The sequence below is a fragment of the Hyperoodon ampullatus genome (assembly GCF_949752795.1).
Source record: "Hyperoodon ampullatus genome assembly, chromosome: 5".
Lineage (NCBI taxonomy): Eukaryota > Metazoa > Chordata > Mammalia > Artiodactyla > Ziphiidae > Hyperoodon > Hyperoodon ampullatus.
Window position 1 is genome coordinate 46,577,597 of NC_136918.1, and position 23,644 is coordinate 46,601,240.

The 23,644-nt window shown below is 42.1% G+C and overlaps 1 protein-coding gene across 2 annotated transcripts in view; it reads left to right on the forward strand.

Annotated features, from left to right (window-relative positions):
* Nucleotides 1-23,644, forward strand: part of ABCC5 (ATP binding cassette subfamily C member 5) — a gene marked incomplete at both ends in the record, with an annotated part of 84,381 nt that overhangs the window by 13,468 nt on the left and 47,269 nt on the right. Inside the window, 9 exons of one of the 2 annotated variants that reach the window (XM_079704898.1) lie at nt 7,293-7,450; nt 7,637-7,792; nt 8,454-8,601; nt 13,415-13,648; nt 13,799-13,972; nt 14,588-14,735; nt 17,313-17,461; nt 17,867-17,974; nt 22,181-22,537. In XM_079704898.1, the coding sequence (XP_079561024.1) occupies nt 7,293-7,450; nt 7,637-7,792; nt 8,454-8,601; nt 13,415-13,648; nt 13,799-13,972; nt 14,588-14,735; nt 17,313-17,461; nt 17,867-17,974; nt 22,181-22,537 (1,632 nt within the window). Of the gene's footprint in view, nt 1-7,292; nt 7,451-7,636; nt 7,793-8,453; nt 8,602-10,991; nt 11,028-13,414; nt 13,649-13,798; nt 13,973-14,587; nt 14,736-17,312; nt 17,462-17,866; nt 17,975-22,180; nt 22,538-23,644 lie in introns of those variants that run through there. The other variant, XM_079704899.1, reaches the window with a different exon arrangement.

Here is a 23,644-nt window from a genome sequence, read left to right on the forward strand (position 1 = left end):
AAGAGCCTCAACTCTGGAGCCTGGATTCAATCTCTGCTTTTAAAGATCTCTTCAAATCTTTGCTGCTACTTCACAGTTTCCTCAGATGTAAAACAGGGGAAATAAGAGTATCTACCTCATACCTCATATGAGAATTATAAGAGTTAGTATCTGTAAAACATTTAAAACAATGCCTGGCACATAGTAAATGCTATGTTGGTTTGTTATTAGTTCATTTGCCCAAATTTTCCCATCACCTTCAAGTAAGCAGTTTGCCTTTACAGACACATGCTAGTCATGAGATCGGGCTATAAACAAAGAAGATTGCCCTAACTTCCTCTGTTTCTTGCTAATGTCCCAGAGTAGGTGGGATAGAGGCAGGCTCAGGTCAACAAAATAGAACTGAAAGTACTAAAACTAAGAGCAGTTCTCTTTTGCAATAATACTGGAGTACATGTCTTATAATAAGGTTAATTAAACAAACTGGATGGATGTCTAGTTGCTTGGAGCTACACTCTTTAATCCTGTAATCCCACTGATGGAATTTATCCTAAATAATCCAGAAAGAGAAAAATAAACTGTAATTGTTTATTATACAATTAATAATAAGCAAAAGAGCAGAGAAATTAAACAGAAGTGGATTGGTTAAGAAGATTTCTTAGTGGTATGTCATGCATTTTTACATGATAATAATGCAGATTGTGAGGCAACATGGAGATATTCTGGTTGCCATTTGAATAATAGGTGTCAGGCTCTGTACCGTGCCAGGGGCAAGGGGTGCAAACAAGAGTTAGTCAACCTGCCCTCCAGGAGTTCTTAGTAGAAGCATCCTATTGCAGTGGCACAGTGCAGGGAAGACATAGGAGGGGGGAAATAAATTCCCTAATCTTGAAAGAGTCAGGGAAAGCTAAAGGAAAGAGGAATATTTGAGATAGGCTGTGTGATTTATCAGATGGATAAATTGGTATATAGTTAATACATATTAAATGTTTGTTATATACCCAGTACTTTGCTAAGCACTTTTCATTATCCCATTAATTCCTTTCAACACTTTGTGGTAGGTGCATGTACCATTGTAAAAATGAGGAAATTGAAGCTTAAAGTGGCTAGGTAACATGTGGAAAGTTGGTGGCAGAATCAGCCTGTGAGCCCATGTCTGTTTTCAGAAATCCATGTACAAAACCATTATACTTCACAATGGCCTCCAACTATGGGAAAATTCTGCCTAAGGAGTATGAATACTTTAAGACCATAGAGAACATAGTTTTATTGGAGTAAGGGAATTTTCTCTTGATTTTCTTGATTGTGTTATTTTATCATTCAAGAGCTAAACACCTGTTGCTTACTGTTTTGAGAGTCGTGTCTCTGAAGGAGCTAGGTGCAAATATGGAGCAGGACTGTTTCAAAACAGAGCATCCTGCATGAATCTTCTTATCTCCATCCGATTATTATTCACTGTTCTTATATGGGCAGTGAGTAAGATATGACAACAAGACTGACAGTTTGGGAAGCAGTTTAGAAAAGAATAGCAAAAATATGATGAGACTTGGAAAGTGGGTTGCTTAGAATGGCAACTTTTGATTGTCTTAGATCAACAATATAGACTTCTCCATACCTTTACTGTGGTCATTCCTACTCCATGTTTTATTATTCTATGAAAATTTGAGAATTAATTCAACCACTTCTTCAACCACTTTTATGGGAGCTTTTCCTTGTCAGAATAAAATTATACTGAGTGCCTTGTTCTAAAATCAAAAACATTGCAAGAGTCTTCAGTCTCTGATATGTTACAGGCATTTGATAATGCTTGTATAGTACTCATGATATGCCTTTAGGAATGAAACCTTGCCTGCCTGCTCTCATCTGAGTCTTTTTAGAGAGCCTCTGAATTTGTCATTCTCCATTATGGGAAGTAACTTACTACCAGGAGGTGGTGGAACATAACATCATGTATATAGTCAAAGGAACAAAACTCATGCAATAAGAGGATTTTGTTTGTTGTCATCCATTCACTTTTCTGTTAGTAGGTTTTGATGAAAATTGTAACTAGGCATTTTAGAGGTGAATAAAATGAAATTAGGGTACTACAAAGATAGAAATTAGAATATTTTTTATTCCCAGCATCTGGGACAGTCTTGTATATAGGTGCTCAGTAAGTTATTTGTTGAAAGAATAAATGAAGATGTGAAGATTTTAGTTTTCTCTTAATGCTACTATGTCATTCTTATGTGAAAATACTAATGGATGGCATACCAAGTTTTCCTTCTCTGATGCCGTAACGTCAAAAGATGTTTATAAAACTCTCCTCAATCTTGAACTTGGTTTTCCTGGAAAGGCAAAAGAACTAGAATGGCTAAACCAGTTTTGTAAAGGACAAATAAAGTTGGAGATATCACACTATGCTATTTTAAGACTTACTAAATAGCTACAGTAATCAAGTTAATGGTATCAGTGAAGGGATAGACAAATAGGTCAATGGAATAGAGTCCTGAAATCGACCCATACAAGTATGGCCAACTCGTTTTTACATAGGTGCAAAAGCAACTTAATGGAGAGATGAATCTTCAGCAAATGGTGTGGGAACATTGGACAGCTATAGTCAAAAAAATGAGCCTTTGCCTAAATTTTATACCTTATATAAAAATTAATCAAAAAATTAATTAGGATGGATCACAGATCAAAATTTAAAACTATAAAACTTTTAGAAAAAAACAGAAAATATTCATGACCTGGGGTTAGAGCTAAGAGTTCTTAGACATGGCACTAAATGCCCAATCCTTAAAAGAAAAAAATCAACAAATTAAACTTGATCAAAATATAAAACTTTTGCTCCGTGAATGACCCTATTAAGAGAGAAAATACTTTCAAATCATCTGACAAAGGACTTGAATCCATAATAGATAAAGAACTCTCTAAATGCAACACTAAGAATAACAATCCATTTAGAAAATGGGCAAAAGACTTAAACAGACACTTCACCCAAAAGGATATATGAGTGGCAAATAAGAATAGGAAAAGATGTTAAACATCATTAACCATTAGGGCAGTGCAAATTAAAATCATGATGAAACACTAAACCACACCTGTTCAGGTGGCTAATATAAAAAATAACGACAATACCAGGCAGTGACGAGTATGTGGAGAAACTGGATCTCTCATAGATTGCTGGTGGGAATCTGAAATGAGACTGTGACAAAGTAATTTCAGTGACAACTAATGTTTGAATCATAAGTAATGTCAAGTCACTTTACATAGTTCTCACGCTATCAAAACTTGAAATAAGAAGTGGGGTCCCCATTCCCTTACAGATTTGTAGTTTATATATTTTCTGAGCTTAAATTACAGTTCCAGCAGTATGTTTCAGAACCTCAGTGAAGTACAAAGGAAATTTCCGTATTTCAAGATCCATTCATTTTATTTTATTTAGTGTTTAAATTTTTAAAAATTGAGGTGTAGTTGATTTACAATGTTATATTAGTTTCTTTTTTTAAAAAATCTATTTATTTATTTATTTATTTGGTTGTACCAGCTCTTAGTTGTGGCAGGCGGGCTCCTTAGTTGTGGCTCACAAGCTCCTTAGTTGCAGCTCTCCAGCTCCTTAGCTGGGGCACACGGGCTCCTTAGTTGTGGCATGCAAACTCTTAGTTGCAGCATGCATGTAGGATCTAGTTCCCTGACCAGGGATCAAACCCGGGCCTCTTGCATTGGAAGCGCGGAGTCTTATCCACTGCACCACCAGGGAATTCCCTACAATGTTATAGTAGTTTCAGGCATACAACATAGGGATTCAAAATTTTTATAGATTATACTCCATTTGTAGTTGTTATAAAATATTGACTATATTCCCTGTGCTGTGCAATCGATCCTTGTAGCTTATTTATTTTTTACATAGTAGTTTCTACCTCTTAATCCCCTACCTGTACCCCTACCTGTATCTTGCCTTTCCCCCTTCCCCTCTCCCTACTGATAACCACTAGTTTTTTCTCTCTATTTTTTTTTTCTTTTTTTTTTTTGCCGTACGCGGGCCTCTCACTGTCGCGGCCTCTCCCGTTGCGGAGCACAGGCTCCCAACGCGCAGGCTCAGTGGCCATGGCTCACGGGCCCAGCCGCTCCACGGCATGTGGGATCTTCCCGGACCGGGGCACGAACCCATGTCCCCCGCATCGGCAGGCGGACTCTCAACCACTGCGCCACCAGGGAAGCCCAAGTCTCTTTCTTTCTGTTATATTCACTAGTTTGTTTTACTTTTTAGATTCTACATGTAAATGATAACATACTATTTGTCTTTCTCTGACAAACTTCACTAAGCATAATACCCTCTAGGTCCATCCATGTTGTTATAAATGGCAAAATTTCATTCTTTTTTATGGCTGAGTAGTATTTCATTGTATGTATATGTATGTGTGTGTGTATATATATATATATATATATGTATATACGCACACCATGTCTTTATCCATTCATCTGTTGATGAACACTTAAGTTGCTTTCAGATCTTGGCAATTGTAAATGATGGTGCTATGAACATTGGGGTACATGTATCTTTTTGAATTAGTGTTTTTGTTTTCTTCAAATATATACCCAGGAGTGGGATTGCTGGATCATATGGTAATTCTATTTTTAGTTTTTTTTTTTTTGGGGGGGGGTACGCGGGCCTCTTACTGTTGTGGCCTCTCCCGTTGCGGAGCACAGGCTCCGGACGCGCAGGCTCAGCGGCCATGGCTCACGGGCCCAGCCGCTCCACGGCACATGGAATCCTCCCGGACTGGGGTACGAACCCATGTCCCCTGCATCGGCAGGTGGACTCTCAACCACTGTGCCACCAGGGAAGCCCTATTTTTAGTTTTTTGAGGAACCTTCTTAACTGTTTTCCATAGTGGCTGCACCAATTTACATTATCACCAACAGTGTACAGGGTTACCTTTTCTCCACATCCTTGCCAACTAATGTTATTTGTGGTCTTTTTGATAATAGCCATTCTTACAGGTGTGAGGTGATAACTCATTGTGGTTTTCATTTACACTTCTCTGATGATTAGCAATGTTGAGCATCTTTTCACATGCCTATTGTCCATCTGTATGTCTTCTTTCGAAAAATGTCTGTTCAGGTCTTCTGCCTATTTTTTAATTGGGTTGTTTGTTTTTTTGATACTGAGTTGTATGAGCGGTTTATATATTTTGGATATTAACCTCCTATTGGTCATATCATTTGCAAATATTTTCTCCCATCCAGTAGATTGTCTCCTTTGCTGTGAGGAAGCTTTTAGGTTTAATTAGGTCCCATTTGTTTATTTGTGCTTTTGTTTCCTTTGCCTTAGGAGACAGATCCAAGAAAATATTGCTACGATTTATGTCAAAGAGTGTTCCGCCTATGTTTTCTTTTAGGAGTTTTATGGTTTCTGGTCTTACATTTAGATCTTTAATCCATTTTTTAGTTTATTTTTGTATATGGTGTGAGAAAATGTTCTAATTTTATTCCTTTACGTGTAGCTGCCTAGTTTTCCCAACACCATTTATTGAAGAGACTGTCTTTTCTCCATTGTATATTCTTGCCTCCTTTGTGGTAGATTAATTGAAAAGATCCATTTATTTTAGAAATAGGTAGCAATGAGGGATTTCTTTGGTGGCACAGTGGTTAAGAATCTGCCTGCCAATGCAGGGGACACGGGTTCCATCCCTGGTCCGGGAAGATCCCACATGCCACGGAGCGGCTAGGCCCGTGAGCCATGGCCCCTGAGCCTGCGCGTCCGGAGCCTGTGCTCCGCAACGGGAGAGGCTACAACAGTGAGAGGCCCGCGTAACGCAAAAAAAAAAAAAAGGGAAAAAATGCTTCCCGGTTGCTGTGTACTTTCCTGATACTAAGCAGTGACTTATCTGAAGATTCATAAGTATGCTGTGAACTAAAGCTATTGTCTTTGAGGAGAGAGCCACATAGGCATGCAGGTGACTCCCAGGCACAAATCCTTAATGTTTGAGTTGCCTCTGTTTTGTGTGTAAAAGAGGTGGTGTGTCAAAATAGAGACTCCACTTTGTGTGAGGCACAGTGTGTTAGGTGCTGCACCACTTAACTTTTTCCTGATCTGGGGATCTATTCTTTCTTGCTAGTTCACAATAATTGCTGGAAATATTTGTGAGAATGTGAGAAAAGCATAAGGTCCTTATAATCCTTACTTGAGGAAAAGAATGCTTATGTTTCTGCAACAGTAACTGCAAAAGTAACTTTGGTTGATAAACAACAAGATCCTACTGTATAGCATAGGGAACTATATTCAGTATCCTGGGATAAATCATAATGGAAAAGAATATGAAAAAGAATATATATATATATGTATAAATGAATCACTTTGCTGTACAGCAAAAATTAACACATTAACATTGTAAATCAACTATACCTCAATAAACTTTTTTAAAAAATTAAGTGACTTTGGGTTACTTTTAGAGTAAACGGGTGTAGATATATCCAGATTTTTGGTCCACCCTCTTCTGCCACAGTCAGACTTTGAATTATACTCATTTTTGTTAATATGATTAATTGGTACTTATAAACTTTATAGTCAAATATGTATAACTTTGTATTTCCACCCATGAGACTCTCTGCTTCATGCTGCAGAAGTCTGGGTAGGAGCTCTTTAGTGGGGCAGCCAGGGTGAGAGCCCCGCTTCTGCTCTGCCTGTTGCTGATAAGAGAGAGAGAGGAGGCATATGTGCATCCCGGCTTTTTCTGCATGACAGGGCTGATAAGGCGGGGTGGGGGTGGGGGGTTGTGAAGTTTTTGCCATAGAAAATGGGCAATAGAATTTGCAGTGAGTAGTGTAGTAATTGACTCTCAGTCTATATTGGGAAATGAAAGATAAAACATTTTGGTGATAAAAATATAAATTTTAAGATATACAACACAATGAGTGAATAATGATGTAAACTGTGGACTTTAGTAAGTGATAATATATCAGTATTGGGCTGTCAGTTGTGACAAATGTAGCACACTCATGCAAGATGTTAATTATGGAGGAAACAGGGGGAGGAGGGGGGAGGTGAGGAGGTATATGGGAACTCTCTGTACTTTCTGCTCAATTTTTCTGAAAGTACTCAAAAAAATGAAGTCTATTAGTTTAGAAATTTTAAGTATCTGGTTTAATGTTCCTTAGCAAGTTCATATCATACAAGTTAGTGTTTAACCTACTGACCCTTGGGATTTCTTAGGTAAGATGAATCTGGTTTGCAGTTTGAGCTGTTATGTCAGGTAGATTTGGTACTCTCTGTTTTTCTAATGTTCATTAATTGTGCTTTTGCCTTCCCTCCCTATCTGTTGAAACAGCTGGATTGCCAAGATGCCTTGGAAGCAGCAGCCCGAGCTGAGGGCCTTTCCCTGGATGCCTCCATGCATTCTCAGCTCAGAATCCTGGATGAGGAACATCCCAAGGGAAAGTACCATCATAGCTTAAGTGCTCTGAAGCCCATCCGGACCACTTCCAAGTAAGAGGTTCTGCTGGTTAGTGGCTTGTCTGTGAAGCACCAAAAAAAAATTCAGGCTAAGATTAGACTATTTGGGGAAAACCTGGGTTTAGCCAGGAGTTCTGTATACTAAACATTGTACCGTAAGTGTTGGCTAGCCTCTCCACGTGTGTTGACAATTTTGTGCTTTGGGTTTTCTTTCCTCAGACACCAGCACCCAGTGGACAATGCTGGGCTCTTCTCCTGTATGACTTTTTCTTGGCTTTCTCCTCTGGCTCACATAGCCTACAAGAAGGGGGAGCTCTCAATGGAGGACGTGTGGTCTTTGTCCAAGTACGAGTCTTCCGAGGTGAACTGTAGAAGGTAGGCGTCTCTGATCCACCTTCATCTCCCACGTACTGGTTGTGTAGGGCCTGAGCTAGGAGTGTGGGTCCGGCAGTGTCAAGTCCAGAGCTCTGTGTCCTTTTAGGATCTGAGCTATCCTGTGGAGGGAGGGTAGCCTGGGGGTGACTTTCCCTTTGCTCTTCTGCTTTATCTCCTATATCATCTTTAATCCTGTTTTAACCACGGGCTTTCTCTCTCTCTCTCAGCCCCGCTTCTCTTCCTGAGTCTGCAGGGAGATTATGTTGCTGCCTTGTGACAGAATACATTTTTGTGGTAGCCGATTGTCGTGATTAAAATCTAGTTACGACTCTACATTTTACCACAGGATCCTTCAGAAAGGGTTGGGGACCCTTGAGGAAGGAAGTTCTTATCCACAGGCAGATTCTATTCAGGGATAATTTTTCTGGGTGGAAGGAAAGACTTTCGTTCTCATCATTTTCTGAATCCTGAGAGGCTCCCTATACAGGGTAAATATGTAGTTACCCAGGAAAGGTCTTTCTTCCCCAGAAGGTGAAGACTGTACATAACTTGAAAGGAGAGACTGGTGTGAATGGTGGCAGGAGGGAGGCTGGGGGGGTGGGGCAGGGGTGTGCGTATTCCCTGGGGAGATGTGTGACGGAGGACATGTGCCCTTGTTAAGACTAGAGAGACTGTGGCAAGAAGAGCTGCATGAAGTTGGGCCAGACGCTGCTTCCCTCCGGAGGGTTGTGTGGACCTTCTGCCGCACCAGGCTCATCCTCTCCATCGTGTGCCTGATGATCACGCAGCTGGCTGGCTTCAGTGGACCAGTAAGTCCTAACCATCCTTCCTGACAGTCTCCAGGGCCCCAGCCATGGCCAGCTGTAACCTTCTTGTTCTGTTGCAGGGGTCGCCCTCACCTTTGGGCTAGTTAGCAACCTTAGAGATACCTCCAGGTCTGTTGCAAGGGCGCAGTTGATGTTGGGGTGAATGGTGGTTTGTGAGAACTGGAAGGAGGAGGGGGCCGCGTTGCCAGAGGAGAAGCAGACCTGGCTTGCTTCCCTGGGGTGGGGGTGAAGCTGAATGACTCCAACTCTGCCCAGAGCCGCTGCTTTGCGGCTTATCGACACGAAACGACAGTCCCGGTTCGGGAAAGGTGTCTCACAGTTCCGTGAGCAGCCGAGAGCAGTGTTGTGTGGCGTAGGCTGTTGCGTTGGTGCTGGTGACACACTGAAGGTCTGGGGGCAGAGTTGTCACACGTTTGACGGTTCTGTGGCACATGAGCCCTCAAGAAGCTGGAGGACTGTTGAGGTTCTTAGAGGCTAACCTGAAGTCCATTTCAAGTTCTGGTTTATGGTGTAAACCGTGTGGCAGGTGTTGGGGTTGCAGCCCTGGTTTTCCTAGTGTTGCTGAAGCAGAGTAGGGGAGAAGAGTGACTGTCATGCTGTTTTCTGGACACCTGTTTCTTGCACCTGCTGTGCTGCCTTACACTTGAGACTTTGATTAAATCTATTCTCTACATATTTGCCTTGAGGCATCGGAGCCGTAGTACTCCTTATTCTGTGCGTTTTCCGTGTGTGGGTAAGCTGGAGGTTCATGGTTTTGGTAAGTATGGGCCTAAGGTGCATGGTGATTAGGTAAAACTAATTTGCAGTTTTTCTGTTATGTTTTTTTGTTTGTTCGTTTGTTTTTGTTTTTAATGTCTGATGCCTTTTTAAAGTTTTGATCTCTTTTCTGGAGCAGAGAACACTACTTTTCTGGTATTGGGTTTCTTATTAATTGACCAACTAACATACTTTTGTATAAGTTTTAAGTAAGAGGGACCATGTAACTGAATATCATGTCACTGACCAAAATGGCAAACATTTTCATAGGACCAGCTTCCCCCAAGAAGAGCTTCTGTCATTGTTTCACTACAGGGCTGGTGGCTGCTCTGATCTTTGGAAGAATTCTTGCAGCTGGGTAGAACGGTATACAGGCTTCCTTGATTCCATTTGGCCAACGCAAGAATTTAATTGGATCTTCCCACCTCCCCCCCCAAATTCCATAGATTGTTGGGATTTTAATTTTTTACTTGGGAAAAAAAGGTTTCTTATGCTTGTTCAGCTTGGGGGGCCTTACAGTCACTCACTTGAGCATCTGCATACTCCTTTATCTCTCTTTTAAGGCACAGCACACTGGAATACTAATCTCTAGTAAACTCTTCTAGATGCCAGGGAAAGCTGAGAGCCTTCCTTTAATAGGAAAACAGCAGCACGCTTTTCCTTTTCTCCACCCTCTTAAGGAAGAGCACCTTAAGGCCTGTGTTATTTTGGGAGATTTTCCCCTAGAACAATCAAGAAAGCAATGGTCCCATCCACAGTGTCTCTAATTAATAAAAAAAGATTTCAAATTGTCAGCAATGAAAACTTTTTTGGAGCTCTAATTCTGACAAATTTCTTTTTAATTGGAAATTTGAAGGATCGGGTTTGAGATTAGTCTTAGCAATGAGCATACCTTCCATCTGTGGATTTAAATCCCCTGGAAGAACATCCATTTTAGATTTTTGCACACTTTCTAATATGGCAAGGCTTTCAAACTGGCTTAGTCTGTTCTTACAGAAATCTTCGTAAGACCTGACTCCCCAGATACCATATATTTTTTAAAACTCCCCTCAGGTCTCACTGAACCTTGGTAGCCGTATGCAGAGCAAATAAAACACAATCAAGTGACTTTGTTTTGTTTTGTTTTTTAACTGTTGGCCAGCTGGGGCTGGACATTAATGATCAAGATGATCTAAGGTTTCAGTGACGCCAGTGGACCAGTGGTCTGCACACGGTGTCCAAGGGTCACCGTAGTGTTTAATGGAGAGCCAGAATCTCTAAGGGTATGGTCCTGACCTACGATGAGTGACCAAACTGCTAAACTTGCAGAGATGATTTGTGGCCTTCTTGGATTAAAACAGTTTTAAAAGACCAGGCCTGACCTATGATTTGTGTGTAAAGAATTAGCATCCGCCCTGTAGATCTGCAAGAGACGGCTGCCTCCTGCAGTGCTATCTCTTGGTGAATGCTAACTCTGCTCATGGGCCTTTTGGGGAAAGGACAGTGAAAAGCCTCTAGAGAGGTAAGTTTCCCACCCTTCCAACCTCTCTCCAGCTGCAGCTTGCTTGATGCTGTCAGGATCTGGATTTGGGGGGAGTGTCTCTGTAGTGGAACCAGTGACAGAAGCTGTTCTTTAGAATTTTCAGGATGGCTGTATTCTGCGGTCAGAATGAGAGAGTCAAGCTGGGCAGAATCTCTCGCCAAGAGTTCAGGTAAGGTAATGTTTATTCACTGGGAATGCTTTCCACAGCCAGACAACTATGCTGACAGTCTCGAGTTTTTTCCCAGTTTGTTTAAATTTAAATGATTGATTTGTAACCTTTTAAAACGAAATTTTGGTTAGATTTTTCATGAAAACCTTTTTTTTCCCTTTGTTCCATACAAAATGGTTTGAAATGTAATTGTTTTTTAAAAAACCCCTATGTGTTGGAAATTCTTTAATCTGCTGTTTCCTCTTTTCCCTCCCCTTTGAAAGTTTTGCATAGTGTAAGCATTCATTTTGTCTTTTACCTTCCCCCTGCTCCTCCTCTCTGGGAGGTACTAATGCTATTACCTGGTGCTGAAAAATGGCACAATAAAGGTATGGGAAGGAAGGAACCCCAAACTACAACCTGCTGTCCTTTCACGCCTTCCTTTGGAGACTGCTCCGTCAGTGCCGAGGTGTGTGAGAAAATGCTTTACTGCACCGCCATCTTACTGAGTTGCTTCACGTGAGGAAAATGGGGTTTTGACCCTGCCACTCAGTGACTCAGTTCCACATTTTGGATTGCATACTGGAAAAGAAGCCAATCTTCTTGCTAGTAAACCAACAACCCAGCTGTATGCAGTGGTGACCCAAGCAATGGATATAAAACCTAAAAATCCGAGGGAGGGGAGAGATGGGATACAATAGTTCTTGGAATCTGAAATCTCCTATTTATTTGATCAGGTTATTTACTGAGACTTGACATAAATCTGATTGGTGGGAATCTCTTAGGATCTAGTCGACATCTGATATTAATTTCCTCTCAGGAAAAACGAGAAATACCGATTTACCCAGAGAGAGTCTGGGTTCTGGAATTCAGCATTAGCTGCTTCAGGACAATTGCTTCTGGCCTCCATTTTTGTCTGTCACTCAAGCGCTGGTTTCCAGCTACAGTACCCTTTGCTATAAGGATCGGTGTAGATGGGTGAATGGGTTTCTCCTTAATTTTATTTTCTTCCTTCGGGGAGGGGGATTGATTTGGCTTTCTTTTGTTGTGGTTTGTTTTGTTTCATTTTTTGCAAGATCAACTTTAGCTGCAAGGACTCGAAAAGACTCCGAAGGATGCCACCCGTTTTTCCTTGAGGCCTAGATTTTTGTATTCCCTCCAGAGCAGAGGTCACCCCTCACAGCCTAGTGAACCAATAGCACCAGTGATTTTAAGCAGAGTCAACTCTTTGGGGAGTTTTCAGTTTTGTTTTTTGTTTTTTTAATTCTCTTTCCTTAGCAGCAAGGTCTTTATTCCTGGAGAATCTCCTCTATTGCAGGCTAACTGCAACTTCAGGAGCCCTAACCGATTAAGTGCTGTCAGCTTGATGCGCTATTCCGGACTCTGGAAACAGATATTGGTTCAATGCTGTAATTTCCACTGTGTGTAGTTAAAACAACAGTCGAGGCCAGACCTGTTGGCTGGCTAGCCCTGTATTACTCGACTCTGTATGTTCCCATGTATGTTACCGCAATGCTCCTCCTGTTGTACAGTGTCTGTGAGATGCTCTTTGAAGATGGTACTTTTTATTTTTTTCATTTTCAATAAAAGTACATTACCTCCCACTTCCTGGTATTTAATCCTGTTGCTGAATGTGCCTCGTGTGAGTGTGTGCTCCGGCGTTGCAGGACCTCAGAGCTGGAGGTGGCACTCGGTGGTTCTTGGGGGCTGCTGCCTTCCCTCCCTGCAGGTGGTGTTAGACATGTGCTACCTGAGGTAACATGTTTTTGTTTTTGGGAGGGAGCGGGGAGTGTGGGAGGGCCCTTGGGAGGGTCTCTGGATTTTGAATAGTCAGCTTTGTTTGCTCTCTTCTGCACTATTAAACTGCTGATGTTTATTTTCAGGAATGTTTTGCAAATGCACTTCTCACTCTTCCCCAGTCCAACTGTAGGTACACTGTTCCTTTTTATCAAATAAGCACGTTTGAAACGATCCAAAAAAAAAAAAAAAGGGTCTTAATTTCATGTAAAGAAATGTATCATTGTGTGGAGATACTGGAATAAGGTCAAATATATACTTTTTAATGACCGTGTGTTGAGAATGAATTTCAGCTCATGGACAGGTTTATGTTACATTAGAAAGAGTATGGGTTTTGGTGGTGTCCTGAAGGAAGAAAGTTTCAAATTAGACCTACCTCCTGCAAATTGCTCTGCGTAAATAGCTGCAGGTGGACCGTCAGCAATAGTCGGCCCTCCGAGAAGGTCTTTCTCTGCCTAGGCACTTATCACTGTACAGTGGAGCTGCCTCCTCTTTCTAACTTAACATAAAACTGTGGCGTGGCGTGTGAGTGCCGTGGAGAAGCTGACGGTGGTGTGTGTTTCTCCCTGTAGGCCTTCGTGGTGAAACACCTCCTGGAGTACACCCAGGCCACAGAGTCTAACCTCCAGTACAGCTTGCTGTTAGTCCTGGGCCTCCTCCTGACAGAAATCGTGCGTTCTTGGTCACTTGCACTGACGTGGGCATTGAATTACCGAACTGGGGTCCGCTTGCGGGGGGCCATCCTGACCATGGCGTTTAAGAAGATCCTTAAGCTGAAGAACATTAAGGAGAAGTCCGTGGGTGAGGTGAGCGAGGGGTGTTTGCTCCAGGGCAGAGAGAAAGCTCCCAAGCTGAGCTCTTTCCTTACCTTGGGTCCCCGTTCTGTCCTTCCTCTTCCTCCTGAGGCAGTGCCTGCGTCCTCGCAGTGTCCACTCACTGCTCTTTGTGTCTCGTAGCTCATCAACCTGTGCTCCAACGATGGACAGAGGATGTTCGAGGCAGCTGCCGTTGGCAGCTTGTTGGCTGGAGGACCTGTTATTGCCATCTTGGGCATGATTTATAATGTAATTATTCTGGGACCAACAGGCTTCCTGGGATCAGCTGTTTTTATCCTCTTTTATCCTGCAATGGTGAGTAAGCCTCCTTACCGTATTTTGGCAGCTTCTCCTCAGATGAGTTACTTTCACTGGGCTATATATAGTAGGCACCACCGAGGTGTCACATCTTAGATTGGAAATTTCCTTTAAACAGGTACCTGGTTTGGAAATGTCTGGAAAGAGCTAGACAGTGTTCAATCCATACAGGCAGCATTTTGACTTCAGAGGACATCAGAGGTCACTTGAATAAAGGCAGTAGCTCCTAAGTGAGATTTAAAAAGAGGGAGTGTGAGTGAAGGAGGTCAGCAGGTGAACCCTGCTTCCCCCAGGTAACACAGGAGAGGTTGAGTCACGCCACCTCAAGGTGATGCTAACTGATATGGCTCTCCCGCTGCCCTTTGGTAGCATAGATATCTGTGATTACTCTGAGGACAAATGTTTACTTGTCTTAACTTTCTTCCAAAGGATAAGTAAGAGTCAAATACGATTTGATTATCATTTAATAGACCACTTTTATTAAAAAGCAGTACAACTACGGGATGCTCACTTTATTTATAATAATCTTAAGCGGATTTATCTCCCAGAAAGACTAGACAGTTCTAACTCTGAATAAACTCTGATTTGGCATGACATCGCTTTTCCTTTCAGATGTTTGTATCACGGATCACTGCATATTTCAGGAGAAAATGTGTGACCGTCACAGATGACCGTGTCCAGAAGATGAATGAAGTCCTTACCTACATTAAATTTATTAAAATGTATGCCTGGGTCAAAGCATTCTGTCAGAGTGTACAAAGTGAGTTTAAAGACTTCATATGTGTATATGGTAGAAGGATGTTGGCTTCTGTGCTTCCTGAGCACATTAGCTACTGGAAATCCTAATGTCGTAGGATCATAATACCTTATGTTCTTATAATAGCCTATGAGCTTTACGTTGATAGGGATCTTAGAGACTGGCACCCATAACCTCGTCTCACAAATGAGGAAATTGAGACCTGAGAAAATTGTGATTTTTCCCAAGATAACTCAGCTGGTTATGAGTAATTCATTCAGTTTCAAAGCCCTCTATCTATACTCCCATCCAGCCCATAATTTTCTGGTCTGGCCATGAGGACATCACAGAAAACAGTATCAAGTGGCTGCTGAGAGCTCCGCTTCTGCCCCCACCACTCTGTGTGAGCATATGCACTACGGGTAGGTGGGTGTGAGACCCTGGGGGTCGTGCTGGGAGAAGGGCTAGGCTGGAGGTCAGGACAGCTGGACTCTGGACCTCGCTCTGCCACTCACTCACAGGGGTTTTTTAATTTGGTTTCTTTTCAAATAATTGATTTGTGTTGAGTCACAAGGTTCTCAGTGCCTGCCCCGATCCTGATCCGTAAATTCATTGCAGACATAAACATGTCGTATGTAAATGCCACAAAGTTTGGAGGAATAATTAGCACATTAGCTGGGCATTCCAAAAGATCTCAACAAAAATTGAAATCTTGGGCCCTAAAAAAGGTGAATTTAAGAAAAATATATTTAAAGGCACTTTAGGGGACTTCCCTGGTGGCACAGTGGTTAAGAATCCGCCTGCCAATGCAGGGGACACGGGTTCAAGCCCTGGTCCGGGAAGATCCCACATGCCATGGAGCAGCTAAGCCCGTGCACCACAACTACTGAGCCTGCACTCTAGAGCCCACAAGCCACAACTACTGAGCCCGTGTGCCACAACTACTGAAGCCCACGCAGCTAGAACCCGTGCTCTGCAACAAGAGAAGCCAATGCAATGAGAAGCCCACGCACCACAACGAAGAGCAGCTCCTGCTCGCTGCAACTAGGGAATGCCGCGCAGCAACGAAGACCCAACACAGCCATAAATAAATAAATAAATAAATAAATAAATAAAGGCACTTTAGAGTTCAAATGAGAAGACATAGTTCCATTTAAATTTAATTTAAATATAAAAGATATGGCTGTTCATTGACCATAATCTCACAGTGAGCTAACCTGAATATGATCCAGTTAAAAAGTAGGTGCAGGGGACTTCCCTACGGTCTAGTGGTTAAGACTTCACGCTTCCACCGCAGGGGGCGTGGTTCCGTTCCTGGTCGGGGAACTAAGATCCCACATGGCTGCGTGGTGTGGCCAAAAAATAAAAAAGTAAAAAGAAGTTTAAAAGTTGGTGCAATTTTGGGTTGAATAGAAATACAGTGTTCAGATCAAGGAAGCTGTTTTATTTTCACTGCTTGGTTTGTTGACTAAACCTTCAGGAACATTGTGTCCACTTCATAAACTTTAATTATGAGTGGTCAGAAGCATCCAGCAGTGGATTAGGCTCCTTCTTTAAGTAGTGACTTTGTTGCCAATAGAATGGAACAATTGGGTGCTAACAGGACATCTGCCAAGCCTGTTGGCAGGGTCACCAATGATGGTCCCTTCCGGCTCTCAGATTCTAATTTTCTCAGTTTTATAATCTTCTTTCTGAGACTCCACTCATCCTTCAGCCCCTGACTTTGGTATCTTTACCTGTGTGTTTTAGCTTGAAAAGAGCATTCTTGCTCATTATAGACTTGGGCAAGTTATGTGATACATGTTAAAGCAGTGAGTTGAATTTTTAAAAGTATGACTTGAGAGCTGGCTCTCAATATATTTCCCAGTGTTTGGGACAGTGGTAATACCTTTAAAGGTCAGTTCATAGTCTCCTAGAAAAATTGCTTTTATGTTTGAAAATTTTTTGAAAATACCTCACTGCTTTATTGTCATACTTCTTACTCCCTGGTCTTTTGTACTCCATGGTTGCTCTGTTAATAAGGTTGTCAGTTTTATAAATATTTAAGAAACATCATTCTGCTTACAAAAATTGTATTTCACTCATCTTCCAATCACCCTTACTGCTTTTTGTGTGAAAGCCTCTATTCTAGCACCAACATACAGTAGGCACCCTAGTAAATCTTAGTTCCTTTTAAATTCTCCATTATCGTTGTATAGTCTTTCTTATAAGTACCTAACCTAGAAATAAACAACCAGGGAAGCAAACAAAACTGCCACTAGCAGATATGATTAATGTGTTCATTCCTTCTAAACAAAAGAAATTTGCAAAAAGAATTAGACTAAGGCAGAAGATGATCATTGTACTGAGAAGTAGTGACTGTTTTCTGTTAGATTCATTGCTGTGCCTTGATCCATTTCAAACCTCAAGCTTGTGTGCCAGCTTTTGTGATTGTAATTGATGGCCATATTGACCTAGTTTTTTGCATCATAAATGTTAGAGGGTCGTTTTAAAACCTATGGTGGCTGAAGACCTACCAAGTCTCGTTTGGTGACAGAGGAGCAATATCCCGTGGTTTCTTTCGACTTGCTTTTTAGAAACTGGCTTGCTTTTTATTCTTAGAAATCCGAGAGGAGGAACGTCGGATGTTGGAAAAAGCCGGGTACTTTCAGAGCATCACCGTCGGTGTGGCTCCCATTGTGATGGTGATCGCCAGTGTTGTGACCTTCTCTGTTCACATGACCCTTGGCTTTGATCTGACAGCAGCACAGGTCAGTGAGCCCTCAGGGCTTGGGGACGTTTTAGAAATACCACATATAGAGATGCTCTAGTCCTCTGGTTACTAGATTTGGATTTTTTTCATTCATGCGGTTAATCTGAGAAGTGGAAGAGTGGGGATTTAGCCCCAGTGCACAAATAAGTGTATGGGTTGTTTTACAACTTTGGGTTTAATTCTGAAAATACAGGTCATTGTTTGATTCAGATTCACTGAGAATTTTAATTAGAGGTCTCAAAAACTCTACCTTAAAAAATATATATCTGAAATATATCTGACTCGTACCAACATTTGACAGTCAAGTTACAGCCCTCCTTAAACCTGAAAGGAAATTGATGATGTCGTGTTACTTTAGTCGCATAGCCTCATCAGGCTGTTTCTTCTCTTTTCCTATTTTCAGGCTTTCACAGTGGTGACTGTCTTCAATTCCATGACTTTTGCTTTGAAAGTTACACCGTTCTCAGTAAAGTCCCTCTCAGAAGCATCCGTTGCTGTCGACAGATTTAAGGTAAGTGGCTCCCTTCCCTCCTCCGAGTCAAGAGCTGTGGCAAAACTAACTGCTGCCTTTATTCCAATGGGCCACATGGGCTGGCTGCACTTGGCTTTTTTCACCTTTAGCCTTTCGGCAAGTTGGTAAGAAAGGGGGCAGTGGAGGAGACTCAGGGGACCTTTTCAAAGAAATACGAATTTTTACCTTTTGTAGACAGCCTAGTTCTGGGCTCCCAAAATTTCAGTGTTCCCCTTCAGAGCTAGTCCCTTCTGCCTGGACCTAACATGGATATATGTTTTAATTTACTGGGTCTTTAAGTGATTCAAACCTAGGCAATTAGAATTATCAGGAGGCTGTCAGCTTTTTCTCACCTTGATCTACATCTACATCTACCTCTACCAAAATACTGTCGGGAATAAGCTCTTTTTGATTCTTTTCCCTGCCCTGTGGTTGCCACTCATGATACAGGTAATGCAGTGACATGGGAATAGTCATAAGACTAGATCATACTGAGAACTGCAGTTAAGTATGTATTAGGGTTTTTTTTTTCCTTGCAGGTGGTTAGTTGATTGTGCCTTGACTGTGTTTTTTGTGCCTTCAGAATAATACAGATACATGATACAAGAGGTAGATATATTTGGGAGGGTGGAGGGAGATAGATATTTGAAAGTGGTTAATACTTAAAAAAAAAAAAAAAAAGTCCAGCACTTGTGTGGCTGGACTCTCTTGACAAAGCCACTGCAGAGAGTAGCTCTTGCTAATTCTTCTTGGCTGCTGAGAGCAATACAAAAGCAAGGTCAGAACCTTGAAGGCTTGAAGCTCAGGTGTTTGAGGGATTGATATCATCACCTTAGGTGTTCAGGAGAAAACAAATTGGGTTTTCCTCTTAAGAAGCATGGAGAATAGCTTCCCAAGATTTATTTATATTTTACTTGTTTAAAGTTAACCAGGTGAATTTTGTTTGGTCAAGAAAGCTAGTCCTCAAGAATGTGCCCCCTGACCCTAGCCCTAAGCCCTCCCTCACCCCAGCCTGGCTGCTAGAAGGCCAAGATCCAGAGCCACGTGAAAAGAAATGGTCTAATTGTAATCAGAGCCTTATTTTGTAGAACCCACAATATCTAGTTTTGAAGAAGGCAGATTTTTTTTGTAAATTTAAAAAATCTTATTGGCTTTATTCAGCGATTCATGAATTGGGCAACATCCAATCTAGCAACTAGAAGGAACTCTGAGGAGCTGTACAAAATGAAAGACTTTTATAGGTAGAAGGGAGCAGGAACAAGGAAGTTATTCTAGGCAGAAAATCGCATTGGTTATTACAAGGTTACTTTCCTTTAGGGGATGGTAGGGGTCTATCAGGCAGGTTACCTAACTAGTGCTGATCAGGTGATTCCTGATTGACTTGTTTAATATTCCATTTCTGGGAGAGCGGAAACTATAGTTAAGTCTCAGTTTGGTGACGTGGGGCTTAGCATAAGTGACTCCATTTGGGGCCTGTTGTCTTGTTTTTAATAGCCCACAGGAAGCAGACCAGAACTCATCCTAAATGGATCAATTTCCTCCTAAAAGAAAAATGCAACATTTTATATAGGATTTAACCAAGACCTAGAGTCTCATAATATAATATTCAAAATGCCCAGGATACAATCCAAAATTACTCTGCATACAAAGAAAGTCTAGATACCGAGATGACCCAAATGTTGGAATTATCAGAAAAAGACCTTAGAAATGAAAAGGTAGAAAGTCTCAGGAGAGAAATAGAAGATATAGAAAATAACCAAATAAAAAAATTTTAAGCTAAGAAAATATATTAATCAAAATTTGAAAATATATTGGATGGACTTAGTAGCAGAATACAGGTGACAAAGGAAAGTCTGTGAACTTGAAGATAGATCAGTTGAAATTATCTGTGATAAGCAGAATGTCCACCCCTAAGGCCGATGTTTCGAGCATAAATTTTTCCTCCTATTTGTTTCTCTGCCCTTTTTAGTGAATGGCTTTGGTGGTATTTTGGACGAAGGAATAGGAATTTATAGTACAGATTTGTTCACACACCACCCCAACCCCCTTATTTCTCGAGAGCTCTCTTCTTTTCACTTACTAGTGAGAACCTGTTTTAGCAGGTGGCTTTTCACGCTATAGATCCTTCCTCTATCCAGGAAGCTTCAGAATTAATAATAGAAGCAACATCACCCCCAGCTCTGTTGTATGCCTCATGAGAATGAGTCGCACTCTAGCTAATTCCTCTTGGCAGTCTCCTCCTTCCCCCACCCCCCACCGCCTCCACTTCTGGGAGGATGATAACTTTGGAAAAGGCAGTGAGAAGCCACCTTCTAACTTTTCTGATAAGACAGTCACCAGTATAGTGTTGCCAGGTTTAGCAAATGAAAACACAGGCCACCCAGTTAATAACTGCATGAGATGTACTTATACTAAAAGTCTATTCATTATTTATCTGGAATCAAAATTTAACTAGGCATCCTATATTTTATCTGGCAACCCTATGAGTAGTCTCCTCTTCTGCTCAAAAGATACATTCTGATTTGATTGCTTCAGTGAGTGAGAGTAGTGTTTTGATGTAAAGTTGAGGTTTATGGTTTATGTATCTCCGAGATTCTGTTGTCCTGGCAGGTGCAAATCCAAGTAGATATAAATTTAGGTGTGTGGGGCGCTTGTGTGCCTCAGCATGTCCAGGCAGAGTGACCTGAAGCTGAAATCCTCCTGGGAGGAGTGCGGGGCTGCAGGGAGCCTGTGGGAAGGGAAAGTGTGGACGAGCTGTGCAAGCCAGAGGCACTAGCGTAGTTTTTACAGTGCATGAGGCCTACAAGACCCATTTAGTAACTCTTTAGGAGAGAGAAATGATAGGAATTCCATCAGCATATGGTTTCACTCTGTGAAGGTGGGCAGAATATTTGGCATGTTATTCTCAGCCCAGTCTCTCAGGAAGGCTCTGAACAAATGAAACCAATGGCTCTTTTCAGAAAACTGAACTTTTAAAAAAAAACTACTTTTTTTTAAAGGTTGACCAAGAGTGAAGATTATCTAGGAGATTTAGAAACATGACATTTCTGGGAAGATCAGGGATTGGGAATGGATAGGAGACCTGGCAATTTAGGGATGCAAAGAGCAAGCTTAGGAGTTTAGGATTTAGGAGAAAGAGCTTAGGCGAGGGGATTATATGGTACATTTAGTAGCACCTGCAAAATGTAAAAGAGTTAGGGGTTCTCGGTAACTAAGCAAGTTGTCCTTCCATTAAAAATCATCTTTTCTCTAAAGACTTTCTAATGTTTAAAAACAATTTTAATCGTACTGGGAATCCAACTGGGATAGCGCCCTATAGGGAAGATCACTGGGTTAAGGGAGGTGTCAGAAGTGGGTTCAAAGTCATGGGCACATGTTGGTCCTGGGCAGAGGTTTATTATGGTCACTGTTTCAGATCTAATTTCAGAGACACTTAGCTTTTCAAGCATTCCATTTCTCTTCCCCTGATATAACTCAGTGGGACTTGGGGAATGAGTGGGAGGGAAGAGTCTTTCTTTCTTCCCAAGGATGTTTCTGAGGGAGATACCCTTCCCTTCCACGCAAGCCCTTTCTTTGGATTCTCACAAGTTCCGAGGCAGGACTTGGAAGATATGAGAGCTTGTTGGTGAGAAGATGTACTCCGCCGTCAGTAAAACCTTAGGTACTCCTTTCTAACCGGAGCGAGCCAGGCCTGGTCACAGTCTCAGCTCTGCCTCCTCTCCTGACATGTGCGTGAGGGAAGTGCCTAGGCTTGGGGGTTCTGCAGGAGTGGTCTGGAAGGCAAACAGAGTGATGAGGGTCTGGGCAGGAGAGCAGCGTGCCCGTCCTTTGGTTCTGCTGCTTGCATTTTACTACCTGCTACTCAGCAACTCATGAGTGAGAACAGGGGCTGCAGACCAGTCAGTTAAATAGCCCTTGGTCCACATTAGACTGGTGGAAAAAGAAAGAGTCGTTTAGCATGTAACTGGTAGCGTCGAGTGTTGGGCCAGTTAAGTAGGCCCCTGTCCATCCCCAGGGTGTCCCCACACTCCCGTGACCTCTCCGTGGGCCTGAGGCTGGGCTACACTAATGAGCTACCTTTTGCCCTTCAGCTTCCTTCCACTGTATAGCCTGATGTGTTTTGCTTCGTGAGTGTACGCCCTAGGCTTGTCTCCCTGGTCTTGATCCAGTGTCTCATCTTTGCACCTCTCTCACAACTCCTATCAGAGTTTGTTTCTAATGGAAGAGGTTCACATGATAAAGAAAAAACCAGCCAGCCCTCACATCACGATAGAGATGAAAAATGCCACCTTGGCATGGGACTCCTCCCACTCCAGTCTCCAGAACTCACCCAAGCTGACCCCCAAAACGAAAAAAGACAAGAGGGCTGCCAGGGGCAAGAAAGAGAAGGTGAGGCAGCTGCAGCCCACTGAGCATCAGGCAGTGCTGGCAGAGCAGAAGGGCCACCTCCTCCTGGACAGTGACGAGCGGCCCAGTCCTGAGGAGGAAGAGGGCAAGCACACCCACCTGGGGAACCTCCGCCTGCAGAGGACGCTGTACAGCATCGACTTGGAAATTGAAGAGGTAACCATCTACCAGGTGTCTATTCTGGCAGGGGTGTGCAGCTGCCAGTCCTTTTAGCAAAAGGCTTTCTCTCTGGGAGTGGTTTTGAACTAAAGAGCAAATCTGGCCAGTTCCACCTCTAGAAGGGATATTTAGGCATTTAACAATAGAAATGAATAACAACTGCTCTCATGAGATACTCATTTTATAAGCAAGGAAATGAAGCATTCGAGCGGGTTTTCTACAATTTTGCCCTGAATAGATTTGATTTAGTTGTATGTGAGCTGTAATAATTATTTCTAGTTATTGTAACTCTGTGTGAGCTTCTTATTAGCACTGGGCTGTGCATAGCACGGAACCTGACATATAATAGGTACTCTCAGTGATGCTGTGCTCAGCAATTCTATTGTAACTTTATTTTTTAATGTAAGTAAAGGATCTTTATGGTATATGATGTCATAGCCCAGGTAACACAGGACTAGAGTCTCCCACAGGTCCTCCTATAGAGAGTGGCTGCCATAGACACTTCAGGTTCAAGGCTTTTAAAATACAGAATATGACTGGGAGCCAGCGCCATGTTGAGGGCTGCAGCATCCAGAGGGTCCCAGGTGTATATATATCTACTCATTCCATTTTTGAGTGCTAGCTCCCTGCCAGGCACTGTTATAGAGTTGTCGGTAGAGCAGCGAAAAACCAAATAGGCCAAAATCCCTGCCCTCCTGGAGTTTACCTTCTTCTGAGCAAAGATAGATGGTAAACAAGTAAAAGGGCTACGAAGAAAGGGGATAGAGTGCTTGCTGGGCGGGGAGCAGGTGTGGTCAGTTTAAATAGGCCTCTTAAGGGAAGGCCTCACTTAAACTAATATCCCACGTGCCATGCGGCCCAGCCAAAAAAAGAAAAAAAAAAGTAATAACAGGCATGATGCATTTGTTACAAATTGAAGGCTTCTGGCAACCCTGCATCAAGCAAGCCTGTTGGCATTTTTCTGTCAGCATTTGCTTACTTCATGTCTCTGTCACGTTTTGGTAATTCTCAAAATATTTCAAACCCTCCACCAGCAAAAAGATTATGACTCATTAAAGACTCAGATGATGGTTAGCATTTTTTAGTAATAAAGTGTTTTTAAAT